The sequence below is a fragment of the Diabrotica virgifera genome, chromosome 5 (genome assembly GCF_917563875.1).
Source record: "Diabrotica virgifera virgifera chromosome 5, PGI_DIABVI_V3a".
In the NCBI taxonomy this organism is placed as follows: Eukaryota; Metazoa; Arthropoda; class Insecta; order Coleoptera; family Chrysomelidae; genus Diabrotica; species Diabrotica virgifera.
Window position 1 is genome coordinate 4,258,402 of NC_065447.1, and position 21,079 is coordinate 4,279,480.

The 21,079-nt window shown below is 32.3% G+C and overlaps 4 protein-coding genes across 5 annotated transcripts in view; all 4 read right to left on the reverse strand.

Annotated features, from left to right (window-relative positions):
* The window catches only part of LOC126884896 (adhesion G protein-coupled receptor A3), a 400,023-nt gene extending 390,083 nt beyond the window's left edge, over nt 1–9,940 (reverse strand). Inside the window, exons 1-5 of one of the 2 annotated variants that reach the window (XR_007698183.1) lie at nt 9,556–9,923; nt 9,432–9,497; nt 3,817–4,032; nt 1,020–1,245; nt 309–573 (exon numbers count right to left, since the gene is read on the reverse strand). Coding sequence is in view for 1 of the 2 variants with exons in the window: in XM_050651219.1 (XP_050507176.1) it covers nt 309–573; nt 1,020–1,245; nt 3,817–4,032; nt 9,432–9,497; nt 9,556–9,758 (976 nt within the window). In the remaining variant the exon portion in view is untranslated. Of the gene's footprint in view, nt 1–308; nt 574–1,019; nt 1,246–3,816; nt 4,033–9,431; nt 9,498–9,555 lie in introns of both variants that reach the window. The other variant, XM_050651219.1, reaches the window with a different exon arrangement.
* LOC126884905 (uncharacterized) lies at nt 6,769–7,748 on the reverse strand. The gene is made up of 2 exons (XM_050651236.1): nt 7,566–7,748; nt 6,769–7,272 (listed from the first exon to the last, which is right to left on the reverse strand). Exons 1-2 carry the CDS (start codon nt 7,732–7,734, stop codon nt 6,872–6,874), a joined length of 570 nt encoding a protein of 189 aa, XP_050507193.1. The 5' UTR covers nt 7,735–7,748; the 3' UTR covers nt 6,769–6,871.
* A 2,465-nt stretch (nt 9,941–12,405) lies between the features above and the next one.
* LOC126884899 (probable methyltransferase-like protein 25) lies at nt 12,406–13,831 on the reverse strand. Its single transcript, XM_050651226.1, has one exon. It carries the CDS (start codon nt 13,829–13,831, stop codon nt 12,443–12,445), a length of 1,389 nt encoding a protein of 462 aa, XP_050507183.1. The 3' UTR covers nt 12,406–12,442.
* LOC126884909 (protein LTO1 homolog) lies at nt 13,569–20,019 on the reverse strand. The gene is made up of 2 exons (XM_050651240.1): nt 19,856–20,019; nt 13,569–14,237 (listed from the first exon to the last, which is right to left on the reverse strand). Exons 1-2 carry the CDS (start codon nt 19,872–19,874, stop codon nt 13,834–13,836), a joined length of 423 nt encoding a protein of 140 aa, XP_050507197.1. The 5' UTR covers nt 19,875–20,019; the 3' UTR covers nt 13,569–13,833.
* Between the last annotated feature and the right edge of the window lie 1,060 nt (nt 20,020–21,079).

Consider the following 21,079-nt stretch of genomic DNA (forward strand, 5'->3'; position numbering starts at 1 on the left):
ACATTCATTTCAAGTATGTTTAACCCCTCATCCACCAGAATTTAAATGCATCGTTTTCCTTCTACAATACCTTTTATTATAGTATTATAGCAAGCGCCAGTTAACTTGGCGACAGCGAATACGCACGACACTGAGACTGATGATCATCCCATAAGCCACTGTGCAATGCGTCTCGCCAAGTTAACTGGCGCTTGCAGTATGTATTTCTATGTTCAAAAATGGTTTTTGAAAAAAATAGTAGGGATAGCCGCAAAATATTTGCGCCTGCTCTCTTAAGATACTTCAATTAGTAAAAAATATATACCAACCTTTTGAGTGATTCCCATGCAAGGATAAAAACTGACAATTCCAAATACCCGTATGGTTTTTAGCTAATCTAGGAACTATAAGAGTGCTAGATATCCTCCCTGCACTACCTAATAACTCGTTTTCGATCCTTATATCAGAGAAATGATCTTTGGGATCGAAATCCAGCCAGGTCCAATGAATATCACTCTGAAGAGGATTCTCTAACGAATCAGAAATACTTGGCACATAGCACTGCATTGTAAGGGAGTCTCCCTCAAATACAACCTGTAAATAAGAAAACCAAAATAGGAAAATTCCGCTTACTCGTGTAAGTGTTCCCAAACTTCATGTTCAATCACAAGTTAGTCCATTAATTTGTAATCTCACATTAATCTTAATTTATTAAATTTTTATAGTTTCACTGTGTATAATTGTGAAACATATTGATTAATAGCTTAAACAGAGTTTATTCAACACTCTGCAAACTGAATAAATTGCCAAATAGTGTTACTTCTAATAATTGTACTTCATAGCGTTGCAATCGCTTTCTCATTTAAATTATATGTATTGGTAAGCTTTCAAAGTTCAAAGTTTTTGTTACTATGTAAAAGGCTATACAATAAACTTATTGATGAATCATAGACTTTTGGTGAGATTATAAATTAGCAGTCTGGACTATTTTGGCTCGCAGTCTATATAGAATAGTTTTTTATTCAAAACAAATACTTTACCTGATTTTCCTCAGGTTTCAGTTCAATAAATGGCAACCCACTACTGCCAGCAGGAGATTTACAATGGATGTCATCTCCAATTATAAGCTTTTTCAATGGTCTTCCTTTAAATGTGGATGGAGACATGCATTTTGGATTCGATGATAGCTTTAGGGATTGTCTTTGTACCCAATCGTGCAACCAGAGCAGGCTGCAGTCGCAAACTAATGGATTACTTGATATGTCTCTAAAAAAGAACAAAAGACAAGTTATGATTACAAGTGTAGACACTAATTGCCCCTCTGTGAATAAAAAATGCCTGCTATACCAGAGTATCAAAATTGTAGACAGTAAATTCTGAGGAATGATAATATTTTCTTTTTTATTCTCCATTTCATGATAAAAAGTAATAGAAAATTTTCTGTGGAGTTGATAGTTTACGAGATACAGCGCAAGAACCCTTTGCATCAATTTTTCCACGATGCCAGCCAGGGGACAAGGGTGGCGACATCACAAATTTGAACTTAAGCTTATACTAACCCCCTACACCCAAAAAAAATTAAATTGCGTTCCCAAAAAATGCAGGTTGTGCTTTTCTTAAAAATGTCTGTGTGTTTAACTCAGTCCGGTAGCGAATGTTTTTCAGCCTCTATATTTGTCGTCTACTAAGAGTCCTTTTTCCTTCAACTTTACCCTTCATAATCAGCTGCTACAACTTGTACTTATATTTCTAAGTATCTGCCCCAAATATGCTGTCTCTCTTCTAACGGTGGTCAAAAGTTCTCATGTCTCTTCCCAACACCATTTCATTCGTAATATGATTCAAATTCAAAATATCTTTTATTAAAAAATTGTAAACAACACACTTATAGCAAAATGGCCCCAATTGAATAATAAGTGTCTAATATACATACAAAATTACAATTACAACTACTGAGTGAAAAGTTAAAATGTGTGATTTAAAAACTCGTACACAGAATATGGTTCTAAATCCAATAAAATGCTTTTTATTTCAGTTCTAAATATATTAAAATTCTGTTGCAATCTAACAGGTAATTTGTTAAAAAATTTTATACACGAATATGTAGGTCCCCTCTCTCTTGTGACTAGCCTATGTATAGGGAAATTGAGCCCTACATACCTAGTGGGTATGCTGTGTTTTGGCTCAGAATGTGTAAACCTATCCCTATTCTTGAACAGGAACAGTAAACACTCATATATATAAAGCCCTGCCACTGTTAATAATCCTAACTCCTTAAATTTTCCCCATACAGGTCCTTCGAGCTTTTATCTTGAGCATTGTTCTTATTGCTCTCTTCTGAGCAATGAATAGGTACTCTATCAACAACAGTTCCTCCGCCCCAGAAAATAATACCATATCTGAGCATTGAGTAGATGTTCGCAAAATAAACTGTCTTAAGGTGTTGTTAATTCAAACACTTAGACATTACCCGTAATGAATAACATGCCGTGTTGATTCTTTTGCGAAACAACACAAAGATGCTCTGACCAATTCAGATGTTGAACTATGTAAATACCCAAGAATTTTGTATTTGTTGATAATACAACAGTTTGATCATCCAACTCAATCTCCTCTGGAATGATCTCATTATTTTGCTTTGTGTGAAAACAAACACAGTTAGTCTTCTCGGTATTTAAAACCAATTTATTTTTTAAGAACCAATTCTGAGCTGTTTTTAAGTGATCTGAAGAAATACTCAGATCCTCAAACGTTGATGCTAATGTTAATAAGTTTGCATCATCTGCAAAATTTACAAGGTGAGACTCACTGTTCAGTATTTCGCTACCAAGATTGTTAATGTAGAAAACAAAAAGAAGTGGTCCTATGACACTTCCCTGAGCAATACCAAGTTGTAAATTCCCTTCTTCTGAAGAAAACTGTTGTCCTTCTCGAGTTATAATAACTTTTTGTCGTCTGTCGATGAGGTAATCTCTTATCCAGTCCCGAGCAGGGCCACGAATTCCATATCTTTCTAGTTTGTTGATAAAAATATGATGATCTATGCTGTCAAACGCTTTTGATAAGTCCAGGAACATTCCAAAGGAAATCTCCCTGTTCTCCCATCCATTCAAAATCTTATCCACGAATTCGTATGTAGCTGTTTCAAAGACCTTCCCTTGATGATTGGTCCATGGTATTTTCAATATTCTCCTAAAAAGCCACATCTCAAAAGTTTCTAGGTTTCTCATTAAGTCAACATTAACATTCCATGCTTCTACAATATAAAGAAGAATAGAGTGGATATAACATTTTACCATCCAATATCGTATTTGTAGATTGAGTTTTTGGTTACTCAGAAATTTCCTCATCTTCAATGCTACTCTTGATTGCTCTATTATTGATGGAATTTCTGATTTAGATCTTCAGTAATTAAGACTCTTAAGTATTTCATTTTGTCCACTTGTTCAATATCTTCATTTTTTATCTGGATCCTTGTTATGACTTTGCCCCTCTTACTGATAATCATGGTTTTTGTTTTCTTTATGTTTTTTGTTAAATCAAACTGTTCCCCAGTATCACAAATTGTGTTTAATAGCATATAGCATATAGCAAGTCTTTCTCACTTTCAGAGATAATAAATGAATCATCAGCATAACGAATGTTATTTATATATTCACTATATATATATATATATTGGTCCCTTCTGTAGCTGTACAATTTTCAAGTGGTTGTGTAAATAACTGTTTGGAGTATGTATTATAAATATTACTAAAGTAATATAAATCAAAATTAGAATAAAAATATTTAGAAAATAAGTACCTATACATAATTAAAAATAACAGAAAAACTACTTACAGTTGTTTAATTTTTTCAAGTGGTGCAAATGTACCAATTGTAATAGCTGTGATCTGATTTTGATTCAGTTTAAGTCTTTCCAAATGCCTTAATTTTTCAAAGGCCAACAAATCGATATGCCTGATAATATTAATAGATAAATCCAGTCTTCTTAAATTTGGAACCTCGACAAATTGATGAGCCTTAAGCTCTGTTAATTGATTTTTACTTAGATCTCTGCAAAAAAGGTTTTTAGTTAGTCATTTGTAAGATTCATAAGATTGAAGACTCTGAAAGCAAGATTGGAAATTTTGGATTCGGCACAGGAAACATTATGAATACCTTCTACAATGGGTTGTACACTTCGCGTCAAAAAAAACTGGTACAACTCTTATGACCGAAACTCGTGTTTTTCAAGTTGTGTAAGTTGATATTGTCACAAATGTCATTCTAATTTCTAGGCCAACGTTGCCAGTTCAACAAAAATATTATATCAAACTAGGTAAAAGCAGGGCTGTGCGACAGACCGCATTTTTTAATATACTAAAAACTTGTAATTAGTTAAAACAATTGTAATTTTCCGTCATCTCAATTAAGTATCCATAGATTCATTCGTGCTTTATTATAATTTATGAAAATATTTCAATTCAAAAATAATGATAGATAATAAATCTTGACATGACTTATTATTATGTTTAATGTCAAATCGAGAGGTGTGATTGGTTTCTCGTAAATTTTAGGACAAAACTGCAATAAGTTGTGTAGAATAAATAATACACACTGAAAAAATTAAAAATTTAATTTGAAATTAATACAAAATGAATAACTTTTACAGTGAACAAGTGTGGAATTTAAATATATGTATTACAATTCGAAATATACATTTTAAACGTTATTTTTTTGTATTTAGATTTAGTGCAATTCCATTATCTGTGATGGCAACAACGAAGTGATTCACGAACAATAATTGTCACTCTGGATGAATAAATGGAGATTAACAATAAATCCTTCTAAAACAAAACTAATAATATTTAACCATAGAATCCAAGATCACTCACCAACTATAAACATATGCGACAATATTATTAAACCCTCCCAAACTGTTAAGTATTTGGGAATAGAAATAGATAACAAATTGACGTTCAACCACCACACAGCAGTTATAAAAAGGAAAATTATAACTAGAGCAAAACACTTCAGAAGTTTAACATACAAGAATGAGGGAATTACGATTGAAACAGCAGCCAATATTTATAAAATGATTTGCAGGCCCATGCTGGAGTATGGTTCTGCAATTTTCTATAATTCTAAAGGCCCTGCCAAAAATAATATAAAAGTGGCTGAAACAACTAGCCTTCGACAAATTACTAGAATGCGTCATCCTGATAATCCACTTCACAATCCATCCAACAGAATGCTGTACGAGGAAACTGGAATTGAACCTATTAATGAGAGACTCAATAAGCTGTTTAAATATCTCTTTATTAATGACAGTAACAAAAATTTGATTGAGCCCCACATTGTGAAGATACCAGAGGACAGTGCCCGTAGATATCCAGGAAGAACTCTTTTTGAAGAAATCTGCTACACATCAAGACAATAAACAACTCTATTCAAATCATCATCTGTATTGTAACTAATTGTCAGTGATATTGTGATTACCGCCACATACAAATATTTTTTTTTTTTTTAATTATTGTATTAGTATTAATATTAACAAAAAACATATATTGTAATAATGTATATTAATTGTGTAAATTGGCTGAAAGACTTCGGTCGATGGCCTTTTGGTACATTGTATCAATAAAGTATGTCTCTCTCTCTCTCTCTTGTCACTCTGAACACAGGTTTACATTGGAAAAAAAAAGTGTACCAGTTTTATATGACGCGAAGTGTACCTAACGGAAATACCAAAAATGAAATAGACTATTTTCTAAAATTGGAAAGAAATCCTTTGTAAAAGGTATAAAATTTTTTTATTAAAAATCCCTTAAAAGGGCTACATCACAACAAAACGTTTTCGATTTTTATAAAATCATCATCAGTGTTCGATAAACTGGATGCTAGCTGAGCCACAAAAGAAAAATATCTGGGTAAAAACCATTTTACATATAATATAGATGCCTTAAACGTGCATACTTCGATAAAAAGGCCTGTGATGGTCACATGGCAAACAGGATAATGCCCTAAGGTAAGGTATACAGGTTTCCCAACACGTGGGATCCAAATTGAGTTGATCACATTTCAATGACTTAATGGTTTTTACCCAGATATTTTTCTTTTGTGGCTCAGCTAGCATCCAGTTTATCGAACACTGATGATGATTTTATAAAAATCGAAAACGTTTTGTTGTGATGTAGCCCTTTTAAGGGATTTTTAATAAAAAAATTTTATACCTTTTACAAAGGATTTCTTTCCAATTTTGTGATTGATGGTATACAGCCAACTACAGGAAAACCTTTTCTTTTCCTTGTGGATTTTTTAGACTATTTTCTCTCAAACAACAAAAAAATATTTCGTGGGCTTGGTGCAACAACTCACTAAGTCAAAATTTACATGTTTTGAGATCTTTACATATTTTACTAAGACGCAGTCTTTTCACCTCCGAATAACTAGTTATCGGGAAGTTTATCTGATAGATTAGCATGTAATCTATCAGATAAACTTCCCGATAACTAGTTATCCAGAGGACAAGACTGAGCCTTGGTAAAATATGTAAAGGTCTCAAAACATTTAATTTTGAATTAGTGAGTTGTTGCACCAAGCCCACGATTTCAAGATATCACAACAATAAACATTGTAACAACGGGTAGTCCAGGGTTGGGCTGATTAAAATCAAGTGATTAAAATCACGATTAAAATCATGATTTAAATCGCTTGATTTTTAAAATTAAAATCATGATTTAAATCAATTTTTTTCTTTTTTATTCAGAACCAGATAACAACATAATATAAAAGTTTTCTCAAAGATCAAAAGAAGTATCCGCTTTTAGCAAAAACAACAAAAAAGAAGTACATAATTCCAAATTCTTAAACTAAACGTAACACCTAAATTTTATTACTGTATATTTTCAGTCTATTCATTTTCGTTATACAATTTAAACAAAAACACGAGTTTTCCTCCTTTTTCTATGCCTAATCTGTTTCTAATATCCGAGTGTACAAGACCAAAAGAGCTAAATACGCGTTCTACTGAAGCTGAAGAAGCAGTTGCACACAGGAACTGTTTTATTATTGGCAACTGTTTCAAGATTTCCGGCTCATCTTTTTGTGATAACCACCATTGTAGTCCGTTTACATTTTTTATTACTTCGTCCGAAAACATAACTTGCTTAAATGGAGCACTGCGGGCATTTAACTTTATTACTAAAGGTAACAGTCCAGTGTTTTCATATAACTCGTTAATTGTTTCTAAAGCTATATTCTTTTCTTCTGGTGTTAACTGGTATTTTGTTTTTTGTGGATTCAACATATACGCTATAAAATGATATGGCGTTAGTGCTTGCTTATATCGATTATTAAATTGTTGTGTTTTTTGTAATGGTAATTCCACAGATTCATCAAAGATATATTGTACATGTTTCCACTGCTCTACAGCATCTGCGATAGTAGCATTTTTCCTCTGCACAGTATCAAGAGCAACTGATATAGAATGATGTTTATTAAGAAAATACTTATTAATTATTAACAACGAATCACGTCCTTAAATTTTTTGCAATTATTTTGACTCACCCTGTATATACTATGATAATTAATATTAATTTATTTACCTGTATTCCTCTCTTGATAATTACAAACATCGTGGTGTGCTTTAAGTCTTTGGACTAACCCTTGAATATCTTTCCTGCACTTTCTACAAATAGCCCTACACCCCAATTTATTTGGATTTGTTGTCTTAATATAGAACTGCCATATTGGGTCCTCTTTTCTTCCACTCATTTTACTTTATTTTTATTTATGTTTTCACTTCACTTAACTAACCTAACTAGCGAAATGCGTGAAATTGTTGGGCAACGTCAATTTATAGGTTGAGAAGGAAAACAAGTCTGGACAGGAATATTCCTGCAAAAAGCACAACAAACGCGTTCGTGTTCGTACCTCGCCTCACTCGGCACTGTATAGCGAGTGTATAGGACAGAAGGAAAACAAATCGCGACAAGAATTTTCTCGCAAGAAGCGCGACAAATGCGTTGTCACAAGTTTTTGAGCCGCAAATTGTATTATAATTTTTAGACATACATTAAAATAATTAACAATAATTTCAAAGAATCAAAATGTTCAAATTTTATATTCAAATTTAAAAAATCAAATAAATCGTGATTTTTTTAAAAAAATCAATGGTTTTTGATTTTTTTTAATAAAAATCAGATTTTGTCCCACCCTGGATTATAGTATAAATAGAGCAAAAATAAAAAATATTAACATGAAAGAAGAGAGAAAAGGGATATTTAAAAAAACAACACAGATAGATGCCTTTAAACTAAGAACAAATTAAGAGCAATTTGGAGAGGTCTTAGCAGATAAGTTCAAATGTGGTCCTTCACAGTCATAATCAAGATCAAATTGACGAAATTAACAACAGCATAAATAAGCACCTTCTTGAAGCCGGACTACAGGTCGCAAAGAAAACAAAGACTGAACAAGACAAAATAAGCAATGAAACGAAACAATTAATGATGAAGACAACTACTAGCACAAAACAAATGCCATACTCAAGAATACATAGAACTTAATAAAACAATTAGAAAAGAACTAAAATGTGACATACAAAAATGGAATGAGACATTGAAAACACACTGGGTGTTCAAAAAATCATTAAAATTAAAGACACTAATAATAAGGAAGAGAAGAACAAATATAAAATAGCAAAAATAGTCAAGATATCTACAAAACCTTATACAGCTCGTAAAGCAAGCCTAATGAATCAACAAAAGAGAATGTCAAAACAAAAATAAAAAACATGGGATCAGAAGTACTACCAAATATAAAGGGATCGAAATAGAAAGAGCTTTAAAAGAAATTAAAAAAAATGATAAAGCTCCAGGACACGACGGTATAATTGCTGAGCTCTTGAAAACAAGCAAGACAGTAACAATTCCTATACTAACAGAGCTATTTAATAGATGTCTGAATGTTGATGATGTTGACAAATTAACATCGAATTGTTTCCATTTTGCAATAAAAATTTATTTTTTATTGACAAAATTATTGAAACTGTCAGCCATTTCAGTTAACACATTCACGGTCATGACTGCATATGAAGTCATTTACTCCATAAGAATACGTGTATAAAATGACAGCGTGTCCGCGAATGTGTTAAACGATGTTTCGTTTAACAGCGGTTTTATTGTAGTTTATTATTCTGAGATGTTTGAGATTTTAAAAATGTCTTTATTACATTTCATTACTACATTATTAACACGTTAAGCCCCGCGTGACACAGATGCTGTCTCACAGTGCTGGCATCTTGGTGGACCGTGTGATCTTACCGTGTCTCTCACAGCTGTATTAAAATTAATTTCTGGTCCACAACGTGAAGGAGCAGCTTTGGTAAAACTTTTGTAAATAAACTCCGTTAATATCTAAATAAATAAATAACTTATACATAATGATGAACCAGATACCTAAATACTTACAGTTTTTGAAGATCAGGAAGTTCAACCTTTGGCTGAAAAGATGCTAGCCCATTTCCGGACAAATTCCTACGGAAGAAATACATCGCAAATAAAGACAAATAAACAATTTAAACTTCTTACTTACAGTTGAACAACCTCGCTAGCTAAATTTAACAATTCCAATTCATCTAAATGATACACTTTTTCTCCTTCTCCACAAGACATCTTTAAACCTTCGTTGGGAAGATTTTTCTTGCATATACACTTAGCTGGGCATTTTTCTTCAACGCCGAAAGAACTATTTATAGATAAAATTAACAAATACAGCAATAAATTAAGAGAACTCATCTTCTATTACAATTTCATATATTTCTATTGTATTAAATTTTCACTAGTTTTAGTTCAGTGTGGACCACATTTCCTTGATTTTCATCTTTTATAAATGTTGTTTGTGAGTATTGAGTTCATGTTTAAAATTTGTTTAATTATTGGTAAAAAATGTACAAACAATTATGACAATGACAACGATCATTATTTTGACAGATAGAGACGTATGTCATGTCCATGTCAACTTTATTCTTCTTCCGCACTTCACATACAGGTGGCTCTCAGGAAATTATAGAGGAGGGGAGAATAAAAATTCATCTATGGTTGGTGCAGTATAAATACCGATTCACGTCATCAAGAGGACTTTTCATCACTTCTTATTTGTTTCAAGCTTCTGTCATATGATATGAATATTATATACAGATTATACGACATATGACAGAAGCGTTGGAAAGTCCTAGAGAACACTATAATAACGAAAGGTCCAGGGAAAAAACATTCAACAGGTTCACAAAAGGGGATGGCATTAGATAAACTTTTTGCCAGAGATACAAGGTCGTAACTGGTCCCTGCAAAATGTATAAACTCTCTAGGTAAATAAGCTATTAACTGCCACTATTTTGTCAATTAAAAATATACATACAAAGAACCTGATAACAACCAGTCGTCCAGGGAAATAACTTTACAAATCCATTTTGATTGCGTCATCGTTAACGTTCATGTTTTATCCATGTCTTCATCCTCAGTATTTTTCACAACTCCTCCACAAATAATTATTTTATATTTGAGTGACTCGCGATTATCCGAGGTAATTGGGACCGTGACTACCTCGGATACGCAAAAAACTCGGTTAACACCGAGATTTTTTTGTACCAATAGAATAACTATAGTACTGTATATAAATGATAAAAACATTTACCTACCATATCAATATTACTGTTTAAAAAAGTCTGATTGATTTATTGATTTTTGCGTAAGCTTCATTTCTCTTTTTGAGGCGGCGATATTGCGTCAACATTGAAAATGAAGGATGTCTACTGTCTCTTCCTCTTGCTGCTCGATGTATACTAGAGCTGCTTCAGGGGCCTTCAACCCATCGGGATGAAAAATGTTTTGAGTAATCTGATCTGTATCTTCTTTTTCTTCTTCATGGTTGATGTTTAGAACTAGATCAGCATTTGCGTCATCTATCAGTTCCATTTCTTCATCTCCATCCATCCAATCGACAAATAATGACGTCTTTTCGCCGCAAATATTTAATTGTAGGATGCTATATTTCTTCTTCCATGAGTCAATCCATCCCTCATTCGCACAAAATTTTTCTTCTCTATCCATCAACGTCTTGTGGAATTCATTAGCTTTTGCTTGGACCATGCACTTATATCGGGCTGTACAATCCTCTCATTCGTCAAAATGGCAAGAATAATGCCCCAGAAGTATGTTGATGGTCTCATTTCTTCATAGTTTTCCGCGCCAATCCACTTCCCACCACCCGCACCAGTTTCTTCTCCAGAACCTTTTTTATCGCATTCACTTTCGTGTCCAAAGATACAACTACCCTCTTTCGCTTTCCACTCATATTGCACAGTAAGATGCTCTCACACTCACAAAAATTAACTTATGAAACTAATAAATTTAAAACAGTTGTAACTCACCAGCTACGACTTTTGCCTCGGTTAACCAAGGGGCTCGGATAATTGCAAGTATTTTGAAAATAATATTTTTAGTTTGTTATACATTCAACTCACTTTAAATATATCTACTTATATTAAAATATTTCTGGTTTCCAAAGTTTAGTATTTATTTCATTTCCTATTACTACAATTACTAAACCTAGAAACCATAATTATTACAAATTAGTATAGTAGATTTCATATTAGGTACTACGTTTTGGAGCGTTTTTTCGCTCTCCTGTACAATTGACAAAATGGCGCATATCATGTTTTTCCCCTAGATCCTTCAACTGTTTACCATAGCATCTCGATCCTCTCGGCTTTATCGCGAAGAAAGTAGTATTATCACAATATTAATAACTTACCTAATAACAAATTTGTTATTAATGGAGTTACTATAAAATTCGTTGGAACTTTATGAGAAAAGACCTGTATACATCTAAATTCTAAATGATAAGTGCATGATATTTATTTATCAATCTTTAGTTCTGCTTTTTGATTTCAATGTAGCTGCATAATGCTGATTGTTATCAAACCCAATTCCGTTTAAAATCTGTATCAGTCATGTCTCATATTGCCAAATGCCTTTTCATAATCAATGAAGCAAATCTATAATAACCAAAACAAGGTATATATATATTTATGGTGGAACGCATTTAATTATATGTGTTTTAAAAAATTGTAAAAAACGCTTGGACCCATTGATTTTTGTGTATGTATAAATCTAACGATTTTACTCGTCGCCATGCGACGGGGATTCAATCATAAAATTTCAATTTCAAACAAAAATATACAGGGTGTTCCATTAAAAATACAAGATAATGGACTATGCCAAACTTGCATGAATCACCCTGTACATTTAAATTTGTTTAAAAAGCGCATATTTTAATTTAAATGTTGACGTATCCCAGCGTTTTTCATAATTTCTAAAACAAGGGCAGAAATAATTTTATTCCATACGTTCGTCCCACTCTGTATATAATAAAACAAACAACAAAAGTATAAAAATTTATTTCTTATATATAAATATTTTTATTTGATCCCTACTAAACCATAACATCTTGGAGAAACAACAGGATCAAAAACTTGGACAAGATATGCATTTTTGATACCCAACTCATATAAATATAGCAGCCTATCCATTAAAATAATGCTTTCAATTATCGGCGACAGCATATTTCTTATCAAATAAAAAATATACAATTCATACTCCTTTTGCTTATACAGTTGAAACAGCTCTTCAAGTTCTGCATCACTCACATCTGCGCACGGCACTTTTAACTTTTTAAAAGCTTCTCTGGCGTATTGCACAAAGTTTTCACACTTTCTCCTAATTTTCCCCACATGCCTTTTATCAGGATCCAAACTGTTGAATCTTTTCTCCAGGATCACTTCCAATAAGGCTCTATAAAATATTGTGTCTTTCGGCAATTCTCTCTTATCTAATATCCTTTCCATTGACTGAGCAGCTATCATTCTGCCAGCTCTTCCGATCTTGTACCTCTCGCTGATTAAATAATTACTAATGGGAAACCCCCTGTCTTCTTCATTTCCAACATTATACCTATCATCTTCGAAACGTTCAGAGAGCAAATGGTAACAACACCCCACATTACAAATTGTTTTAATACCTAAGTTAGCAGCAAACACTCTCAAAGAAGTCGCAGCTAAGTTCCCACAAGTATGTAATCCTACGATACCTAAACCATCAGGTTTTTCTAGAAATATATCTGATACAAGCTCCACAAAATCAATACTACTATCAACGAATTTCGTTACTTGTTTGTACAAATCCGAGGTAACCTGTTCTTTACCTTTTACTTCTTTCTGTGGTGAGGAAACTGCATTCCACACTCTAGATAGTTTCTTTACTCTAGTAACAGCACCGTTTGTATTTATTGCAGAAGCGTCAATGCCTAGGACTGGTATTTTGTGATGTAGAGCTAGCATTGAACTAAGGTAACCTTTTCCATCACCTATGTCAATCAAATGTGTTGTTCCGGATATGTTACTCAAAGCAGCTGCAATGTAGCTTAAAATGTCGACTTCGTGAGATTTTTTTGAAGTCATAAAAATGTCTAACTTCAGTCTGGTTGGATCAGAACAACCTAACGATTGTAATTTCTCTTGTAGATGGTCAATTGTGAGACAAACCTCCATATTTTTTAACGTAAATTGTTTAGATTTCTCATTAAATATGCCGAGATTTGGTAAATCTGTGTAGTTATCATTAAATATACAACTTACAGCTTCTTTATAGCCTACCTTTTGTATATCTTCTTGAATTTTTATTGGAATATACTTTACAAATGCGTTATTTATGAAATAATCGACCATATGAAAATTCGCTAAAGGTAGAAATGGCTCTAAGTAGTCTGTAAGCTGCTTAATGTGATCTTTTAAAACTCTAGTGGCATTCATTTTCAAAATGACATATTACTTTTCCCTGGATAGCTGATATTAACTTTCATCTGTGCACAAACTTTCTTAAATTGTGCCCTAATTGTATCAAGCGCTTCAAATACATCAATTTCCGCAGAATTACTTCGCGGAAACTCAGATAAAATTTTTTTTAAATTCTCTAAGGAGCTTTTTGGTTTTGAAAATTTTTCATCTGTACTTTTTGAATAGAGTTCTAAGTATTTCTCTACGACGCCTAGATAAAAGCCAATCTCTGCACCAATTTCTGAACCTCTGTGGAAACCTAAATGATATCCCTCCTTGTTACCTTGCTGGACACCTATCTTGAAACCTTCTTCGTATGCTTCTTCTATCACGTTTTCTTCAAACAGCAGTATATCATCAAAAACTTCATTTATGTCTTTATCTAAAAAATAATCAAATAAATGTAACCATACAGTTGATACACATATTTTATCAAATAATGGTATAAACCAGGGTTCGAAAATATCGTGATATTTATGTAAATATGGGCCATTCCACGAACATACGCCTGTTTTGGATTACTTCGACAACGAATATTTTACTGTGCAACATAAGAAGTACGAAAGTAAATGGCGCTAATAATTATTCCAATAAACAACAATGTAATTTGCAATTTACTTTCGTTCTTCTTATTTTGCACAGTAAAATATTCGTTGTCGAAGTAATCCAAAACAGGCGTATGTTCGTGGAATAGGGTATAGCAAAATATCAGATATATACAGGGTGTAACAAAAATACAGGTCATAAATTAAATCACATATTCTAGGACCAAAAATAGTTCGATTGAACCTAACTTACCTTAGTACAAGTGTGCACATAAAAAAAGTTACAGCCCTTTGAAGTTATAAAATGAAAATCGATTTTTTTCAATATATCTAAAACTATTAGAGACTTTTTATCGAAAATGGACATGTGGCATTCTTATGGTAGGAACATCTTTAAAAAAAATTATAGTGAAATTTGTGCACCCCATAAAAATTGTATGAGGGTTTTGTTCCCCTAAACCCCCTCAAACTTTTGTGTATGTTCCAATTAAATTATTATTGTATATTTTTAAAACTTTTTTGCCTCTTAGTACTTTTGCGATAAGCCAGTGTTTATCGAGATATTCTGAATATTTGTCGAATCTACCACATATTTGTATATGGTTAAGCATGATTAGAGAGACCTGTTAATATCTGAAACTTTATTTCATAATTTACATTTTTAGGTATATTTTGAAACATTTTAAAAAAGAAGCCACATCTCGATAAAAGGTCGCTTATCTAAAAAATACTAAAAGGCAAAAAAGTTTTAAAAATACTGTGTTTAACTAATGGTACCACAATAATAGTTTAATGGGAACGTACACACACATTTGGGGGGTTTAAAGGAACAAAACCCTCATAAAATTTATATGTAAACATATATTAAAAAAGAAGCAGCATCTCGATAAAAACTGACTTATCGAAAAAATACTAAGAGGCAAAAAAGTTTTAAAAACATTGTGTTTAACTAATATTATCACAATAATAATTTAATTGGAACATACACAAGATATTGTGGGTGTTTAACGGGACAAAACGCCATAAAATTTTTATGGGGTAAACAAATTTCACTGGTATTTTTCTCTAAGATACTCCTGCCATAAGAATGCCACATGTCCAGTTTTAATAAAAAATCTCTGATCATTTTCGATATATTGAAAAAAATCGATTTTCATTTTGTAACTTCAAAGGGTTGTAACTCTTTTTAGGTGCACATTTGGACTAAGGTAAGTTAGGTTTAATCGAACTATTTTTGGTCCTAGAATATGTGTTTTAATTTACGACCTGCATTTTTGTTACACCCTGTATATCCAAATATTGATATTGAATAGATAATAATAATTACACTTTTATTAAAAATATAGGCCTGTTGTTGTTATTTGCCATCCCCAAACTTTTTGAATTAATTTTAAACAAATATCTTACTTGGCACTGTAGAAATCTCTTGATTAATGTGCAACATGGATTTAGGCAGGGTAAATCTATGTCTACAAATCTTGTCTTATATCTATATCATGATTACATTGTCAGGGCCTTCGAAGATGGGTTCCAAGTGGACTCCATTTATACTGATTTCTCGAAAGCTTTTGACACAGTGATCCATTCTTTACTTATCTTTAAATTAAGATGTATTGGTTTTCCTGAATGGTTTCTTTCATGGTTGAGTAGTTATCTTGATGAAAGAGTTCAGTTTGTTTTTATAAAGGGTTCACTTTCGATTCCTATCTTGGTCAGTTCAGGGGTCCCACAAGGCTCACATGTGGGTCCTCTTCTCTTTAACTTGTTTATTAATGATATTTCTGAGGTAATAAAAGTTTGTCAGTTTTTGCTATTTGCTGATGACCTTAAGCAATATTTCAAAGTTTCAAATCTGTCTGATTGTCTAAGGATCCAGGAAGACTTGACTTCTCTATACAATTGGTCTCTTTCCAATTGTCTCCAGTTAAATAAAGATAAGTGTTTTGTTATATCCTTTAGCAAATCTAAAAGTAATGTATTTGTATTTGACAATCACATTAATACAAGCGTTCTATCAAGAGTGACTGAAATAAAAGATTTGGGGGTGTTATTTGACAGTTACTTGTCATTTATCCCACACATTAACAATTTGTCAAATAAAGCATACCATAATCTAGGTTTTATCACAAGAAACTCTCGAGATCTTTCCGTACCTACATATAGAATTTTATATCTTACTTTCGTCCGTAGCATCGTGTCTTATGCTTCTATAGTATGGCACCATACTATTTTAACCATATTTACACCCTTGAAAAAATTCAAAATAAGTTTCTTCGGATTTGCGCTTATAGATTAAACTTAAAGAACATGTCTTCGGTGGAGTTAAGGTCAAGGCTAAATATCAGTTCCTTAGAAGACTACAGAACTAAATGTGATTTCATTTTTCTCTATAAACTACTTGATCATACTACCAACTGTTCTGATTTATTAAGTCTTATCAACTTTAGATGCAGCACTAGAATTATTAGAGACATACCCTTATTTTCTATAAAACACTATCACACCAACTATGGCAAATTCTCTCCAATTAACAGGATTCAGACACTGGGAAATGACTTTAGTCAATCTTATGATCTGGTGGATACATCTGTAAGATTTAAGCACTGCCTGACTGAGTATGTAAGGAATCGAAGATGAGTGACCTTTACCTTAGAGTCTTCATTTCATTTGATTTTAATTGTCAGAGATAATATTTTCAGGAAATTTAATTTACTTAAATTATAATCATTTGTTTAACAATATTTATTAATTATTTAATACTTAGTTTAGTATTTGTGTTATGGTTAGGATACTTTATTTTTGTTATTTGTAAAAATGGGGACATCCCGTAATAAATAAAAAAAAATAAAAAAAAAATATATGTTATTATAAAAAATAACTTTTTATAATACCACTTTTGTATTATTTATAAGACACAATACCTATAAAAAAGTATTATAAAAACAATTATTTTTTAAATAAAAATTTTATTTTTAAAAACATCAAGATTTTATTGGTGTTTCAACTTCCACTTTGGACGTCGATCGTTATCATTAATATTTTGTATTTTGATAATGGCATCTGAGGTGGAAGTTGAAACGGTAATAAAAATCATTTTTTCAAGTCAAATTGTGGCTTATTTCCCAACTAGAATAGTTAATTATAATTTAGTTATCTTAAAATCTAAATATTGCGCCTATGTCGTTATTACCTTTTCCGGTTTTGGCGCTCCCAGAGGTAGCAAGCGTGCCACAAGCAACGAACTGTCAATACTGATGGAATCGCCATGAAGCGAGTTTAATGGGGCCAGGATGAGATAGAAGATAATCAGGTAAAGGAGGGAAGATAATCGCCATCTTTCATAAACAAACAAATTGATAGTGCTAGTCAGGTACGTCAGGGTTGCCAGATTGGGGTATTTTCCCACTATTTTGGGGTAATTTGAAAGCGTATAGGGGAACTTCTCCAAGCAGAAATGGTTGAACGATTTTTTGAGGGGAAAATTATGGAAGAATTTAAGGGGTCATGGGAAATTAAATTTGCGAATGTACACATTGAACTGTATATTATACTCTCATATAATCGAAGAAGATAGGTCCTATGAATTATTTCCAGGGTCCTCTGTTGATAAGTAGTATAATTTTGTTTTACTGTTCTCTACATTTGACTACTGATTTATTAAAATGCGGCAAAAATTTAAATTTGGGTGATTTGAGGGAATTTCAGTTTCTAAGTGGGGGTTTTATAAAATCACATCTGGCAACTCTGGTGGTAGTTATAGCAAATTTTACCTGACAAATTCTCTGCCTCTCTAGGACCTCTCTCTTGTATGTTGGCGCCAATCTCGCTTCACTGTTTGAATGGGACGGGACCATTAGATAGATAGATAGATAGATAAATTTATTGATCTTTTTGTATCATTTACATGACATAAGACAAGTCACAAACATGGTATACTTATAGTAAAATAAGTAGGTTATTAAAAAATACTACACTAAAGTAAACTAAAGTTATCTTATTAAAAACATTAATGGTAACAAACATTTAGTAGAGAACAAGATTACGAGACTGATAAAATATTGTTAAAAGTATAAAAATATCGGAATCAGTTGCTAGCTATTGTTCCAGCCAATGAATTCGTCTAGAGAATAAAAACAATGTTCAGTTAAAAACAACTTTAACCTGGTTTTGAACTTGTTAAAATGCAATATTTCTTTTATTGAATTTGGTAGCAAATTAAAAATTGTCCTCCGGCATACATTGGAGACTTTTTTAGTTGAAATCGGTTGAATTTGTTTAGGTGGATATCACTTTTATTTCTCGTGTGGTAATTATGGACATCACTATTTATTTGAAACTTATTCTTATTAAGAAAAGTGTAGGTTAATAGTTTGAAAAGATAGATGCATGTGCAGGTCATAATATTATTCTTTTTATATGTATCTCTACAAGATTCGTTGTAATCTAAGTTAAAAATTAGACGAATGAATCGCTTTTGAAGGATGAATATTTGCCCAATTTCCGTAGCTCTGCCCCACACAATTATATTGCAGCTGATGGCGGAGTATACAAATGCATAGTACAAGTTAAGTAGGTAAGATTGATAAAATTTGATTTCAAACTATTGAAAGCAAAGTAGTTTATTTAGTTTTTTACAGAGAGTCAATTTGATGATTAAAATTTAATTTGGAATCTAATTCCATTCCAAGGAATTTAATGTGTTCGACAGTCTCAAATTTGCAATTATTTAATGTTAAGGATATATTGTCACCTTCCTTAAGTGGAGATGTGAATTGGATAAAAATGGTCTTATTTTCATTGATAAGGTGATTTATTTGACACCAATGAATGAATTCATTCATGGTTATTTGTATTTTCTTATGCAACTCGTCTAAACCATCAGCTACAATTACAATTGTTGTGTCGTCTGCATATATAAAAACACGTCCATCTGTTATACTTAAAGGTAGGTCATTTACTCATTTACCCCATTCCATCAGTACTGACAGTTCGTTGGCCATAAGTCAGTTTGCGTCACAATGTGGTCAAGAATGGATATTGTAAACACAATATACATGTCCGAACATGTGATAATGCATTTGTTTGCCAAAAATTACTCAAGTAAAAAATGTGTTAGTGCCGTAACCTGTGATAAGGTGGGTTGATATGCCATAATCCTCAAATTTTGAATATGGATGCCTTATCATATTTTAAGGGTTATTCTCAGGGTAAAACAATGTCAATAGCTAAAATTAAATACTATGATACTATACACATGAGTGCAGAATTTGGTTAAATTAGATAGTGAAGTTGCAGAGAAAAAAAATGAAGAGTTAAATAAAATCTTGTTTCTGCTCTCCTGAAAAGATTGTGATTTCGTTCGGGGTTATGGCACTAACGAATTCGAGGTGCGATATTGATATTATATACGTCTTTCCAACCCTGGTAAAAATTATTTAAAAAATGAATTTTGTACCTTTAATATTGTCGTACATTATTAAACAGATGTTATGTGCATGCTTATCTTATTGTGCTTTTGTAGTGATGGAATACGGTGATATTTTTTAAGAAAAATTAATATGTATCCGTATCTGTCGCAAATGATCTACTTTTATAATTTCAGATTTTAACTTAGGTTAGAATATTCTTCTTTTTTCAAAAAATACTGAGACACTTCTTCTCTTCGATTAAATGGCCTTAACTGCCAGGGCTATCCGACCAGCTTTTACGACTATTAAAAAAAAAAGTTTATTAATAGCAAGCTGAAAATTTGTTAATAGCATAACGGTGTCTAGTCGGACCGAACTTTGATGTATGGGAAACTGGAAGTTTTAATTGTGGAAGAGGTTACAGGTTTCGAATGCCAGACAACGAAAACGTCCCATCTGTTTTGTCGAGCAGAACTTCCAATTGATTTGTTACCCTTTCTGGATTTCAATTTAATCAGAGAAAGTCGTGAGCTATATTGGTAGAGAATCCCAAAACAAACACATAGGAAAATCTTCATTGGTGGACCATGTACAAAAAGAACTGCTACATATGGACAGGAACAAACTAAGAATAGTAACAGGAATGTTGACCGGGCATACACCAGTGAGAGAATGTCTGAATATAATAGGCATTTTACAAAGGATATCTTAACTGCAGACTTTGCGATAAGAAAGCAGAAACGGCAAAACATGTAGGTACCTACCGATTTCGAGGCGCTGGGCCGCAAAAAACAAAAACTACATGGGCAACCAAGAGGAGACCTTGATATATATATATTAAGAACACACCAAGCAAAAGATCTGTAAAAACTTCTACATGGTTTAAAAATTCTGAAGTGTAGGAAACAATAATGGGCAGCAAACACAATAAGCCTCAGTTTCAGTGACAACGGAGATCTTTTGGATCAGACGGACGAGTCCAGGAAAAAATCACTACCACGATCTTAGAAAATACAACTGGAGAAAGTAATAAACTATGATTACTGGGTAAATTTGTAAATAAAAATGTAAAGATTTAATTAAAATATTTATTAAAAAGCATCACAGATATAATTTGAGGCCTATAGAATCAACACCTGCTAGATCCATGTGTTGAAATTTTATCAGGAGGCTAAAAGAACATTAAAAATGTAAAAAATCCACGAGGAAAAAATTTCCTGTAGTTGGATGTATACCATTTATTACAAAAAACCATGAAATCCTTTATAAAA

Excerpts from the sequence above, each read along its gene's own strand:
- LOC126884905 (XM_050651236.1), bottom strand. The coding sequence starts at position 7,734 with ATGAGTGGAAGAAAAGAGGACCCAATATGGCAGTTCTATATTAAGACA. Across the intron at positions 7,273-7,565 it reads TTATCAAGAGAGGAATACAG|CGTATATGTTGAATCCACAA; the intron begins GTAAATAAATTA and ends ATCATTTTATAG.
- LOC126884899 (XM_050651226.1), bottom strand. The coding sequence starts at position 13,831 with ATGAATGCCACTAGAGTTTTAAAAGATCACATTAAGCAGCTTACAGAC.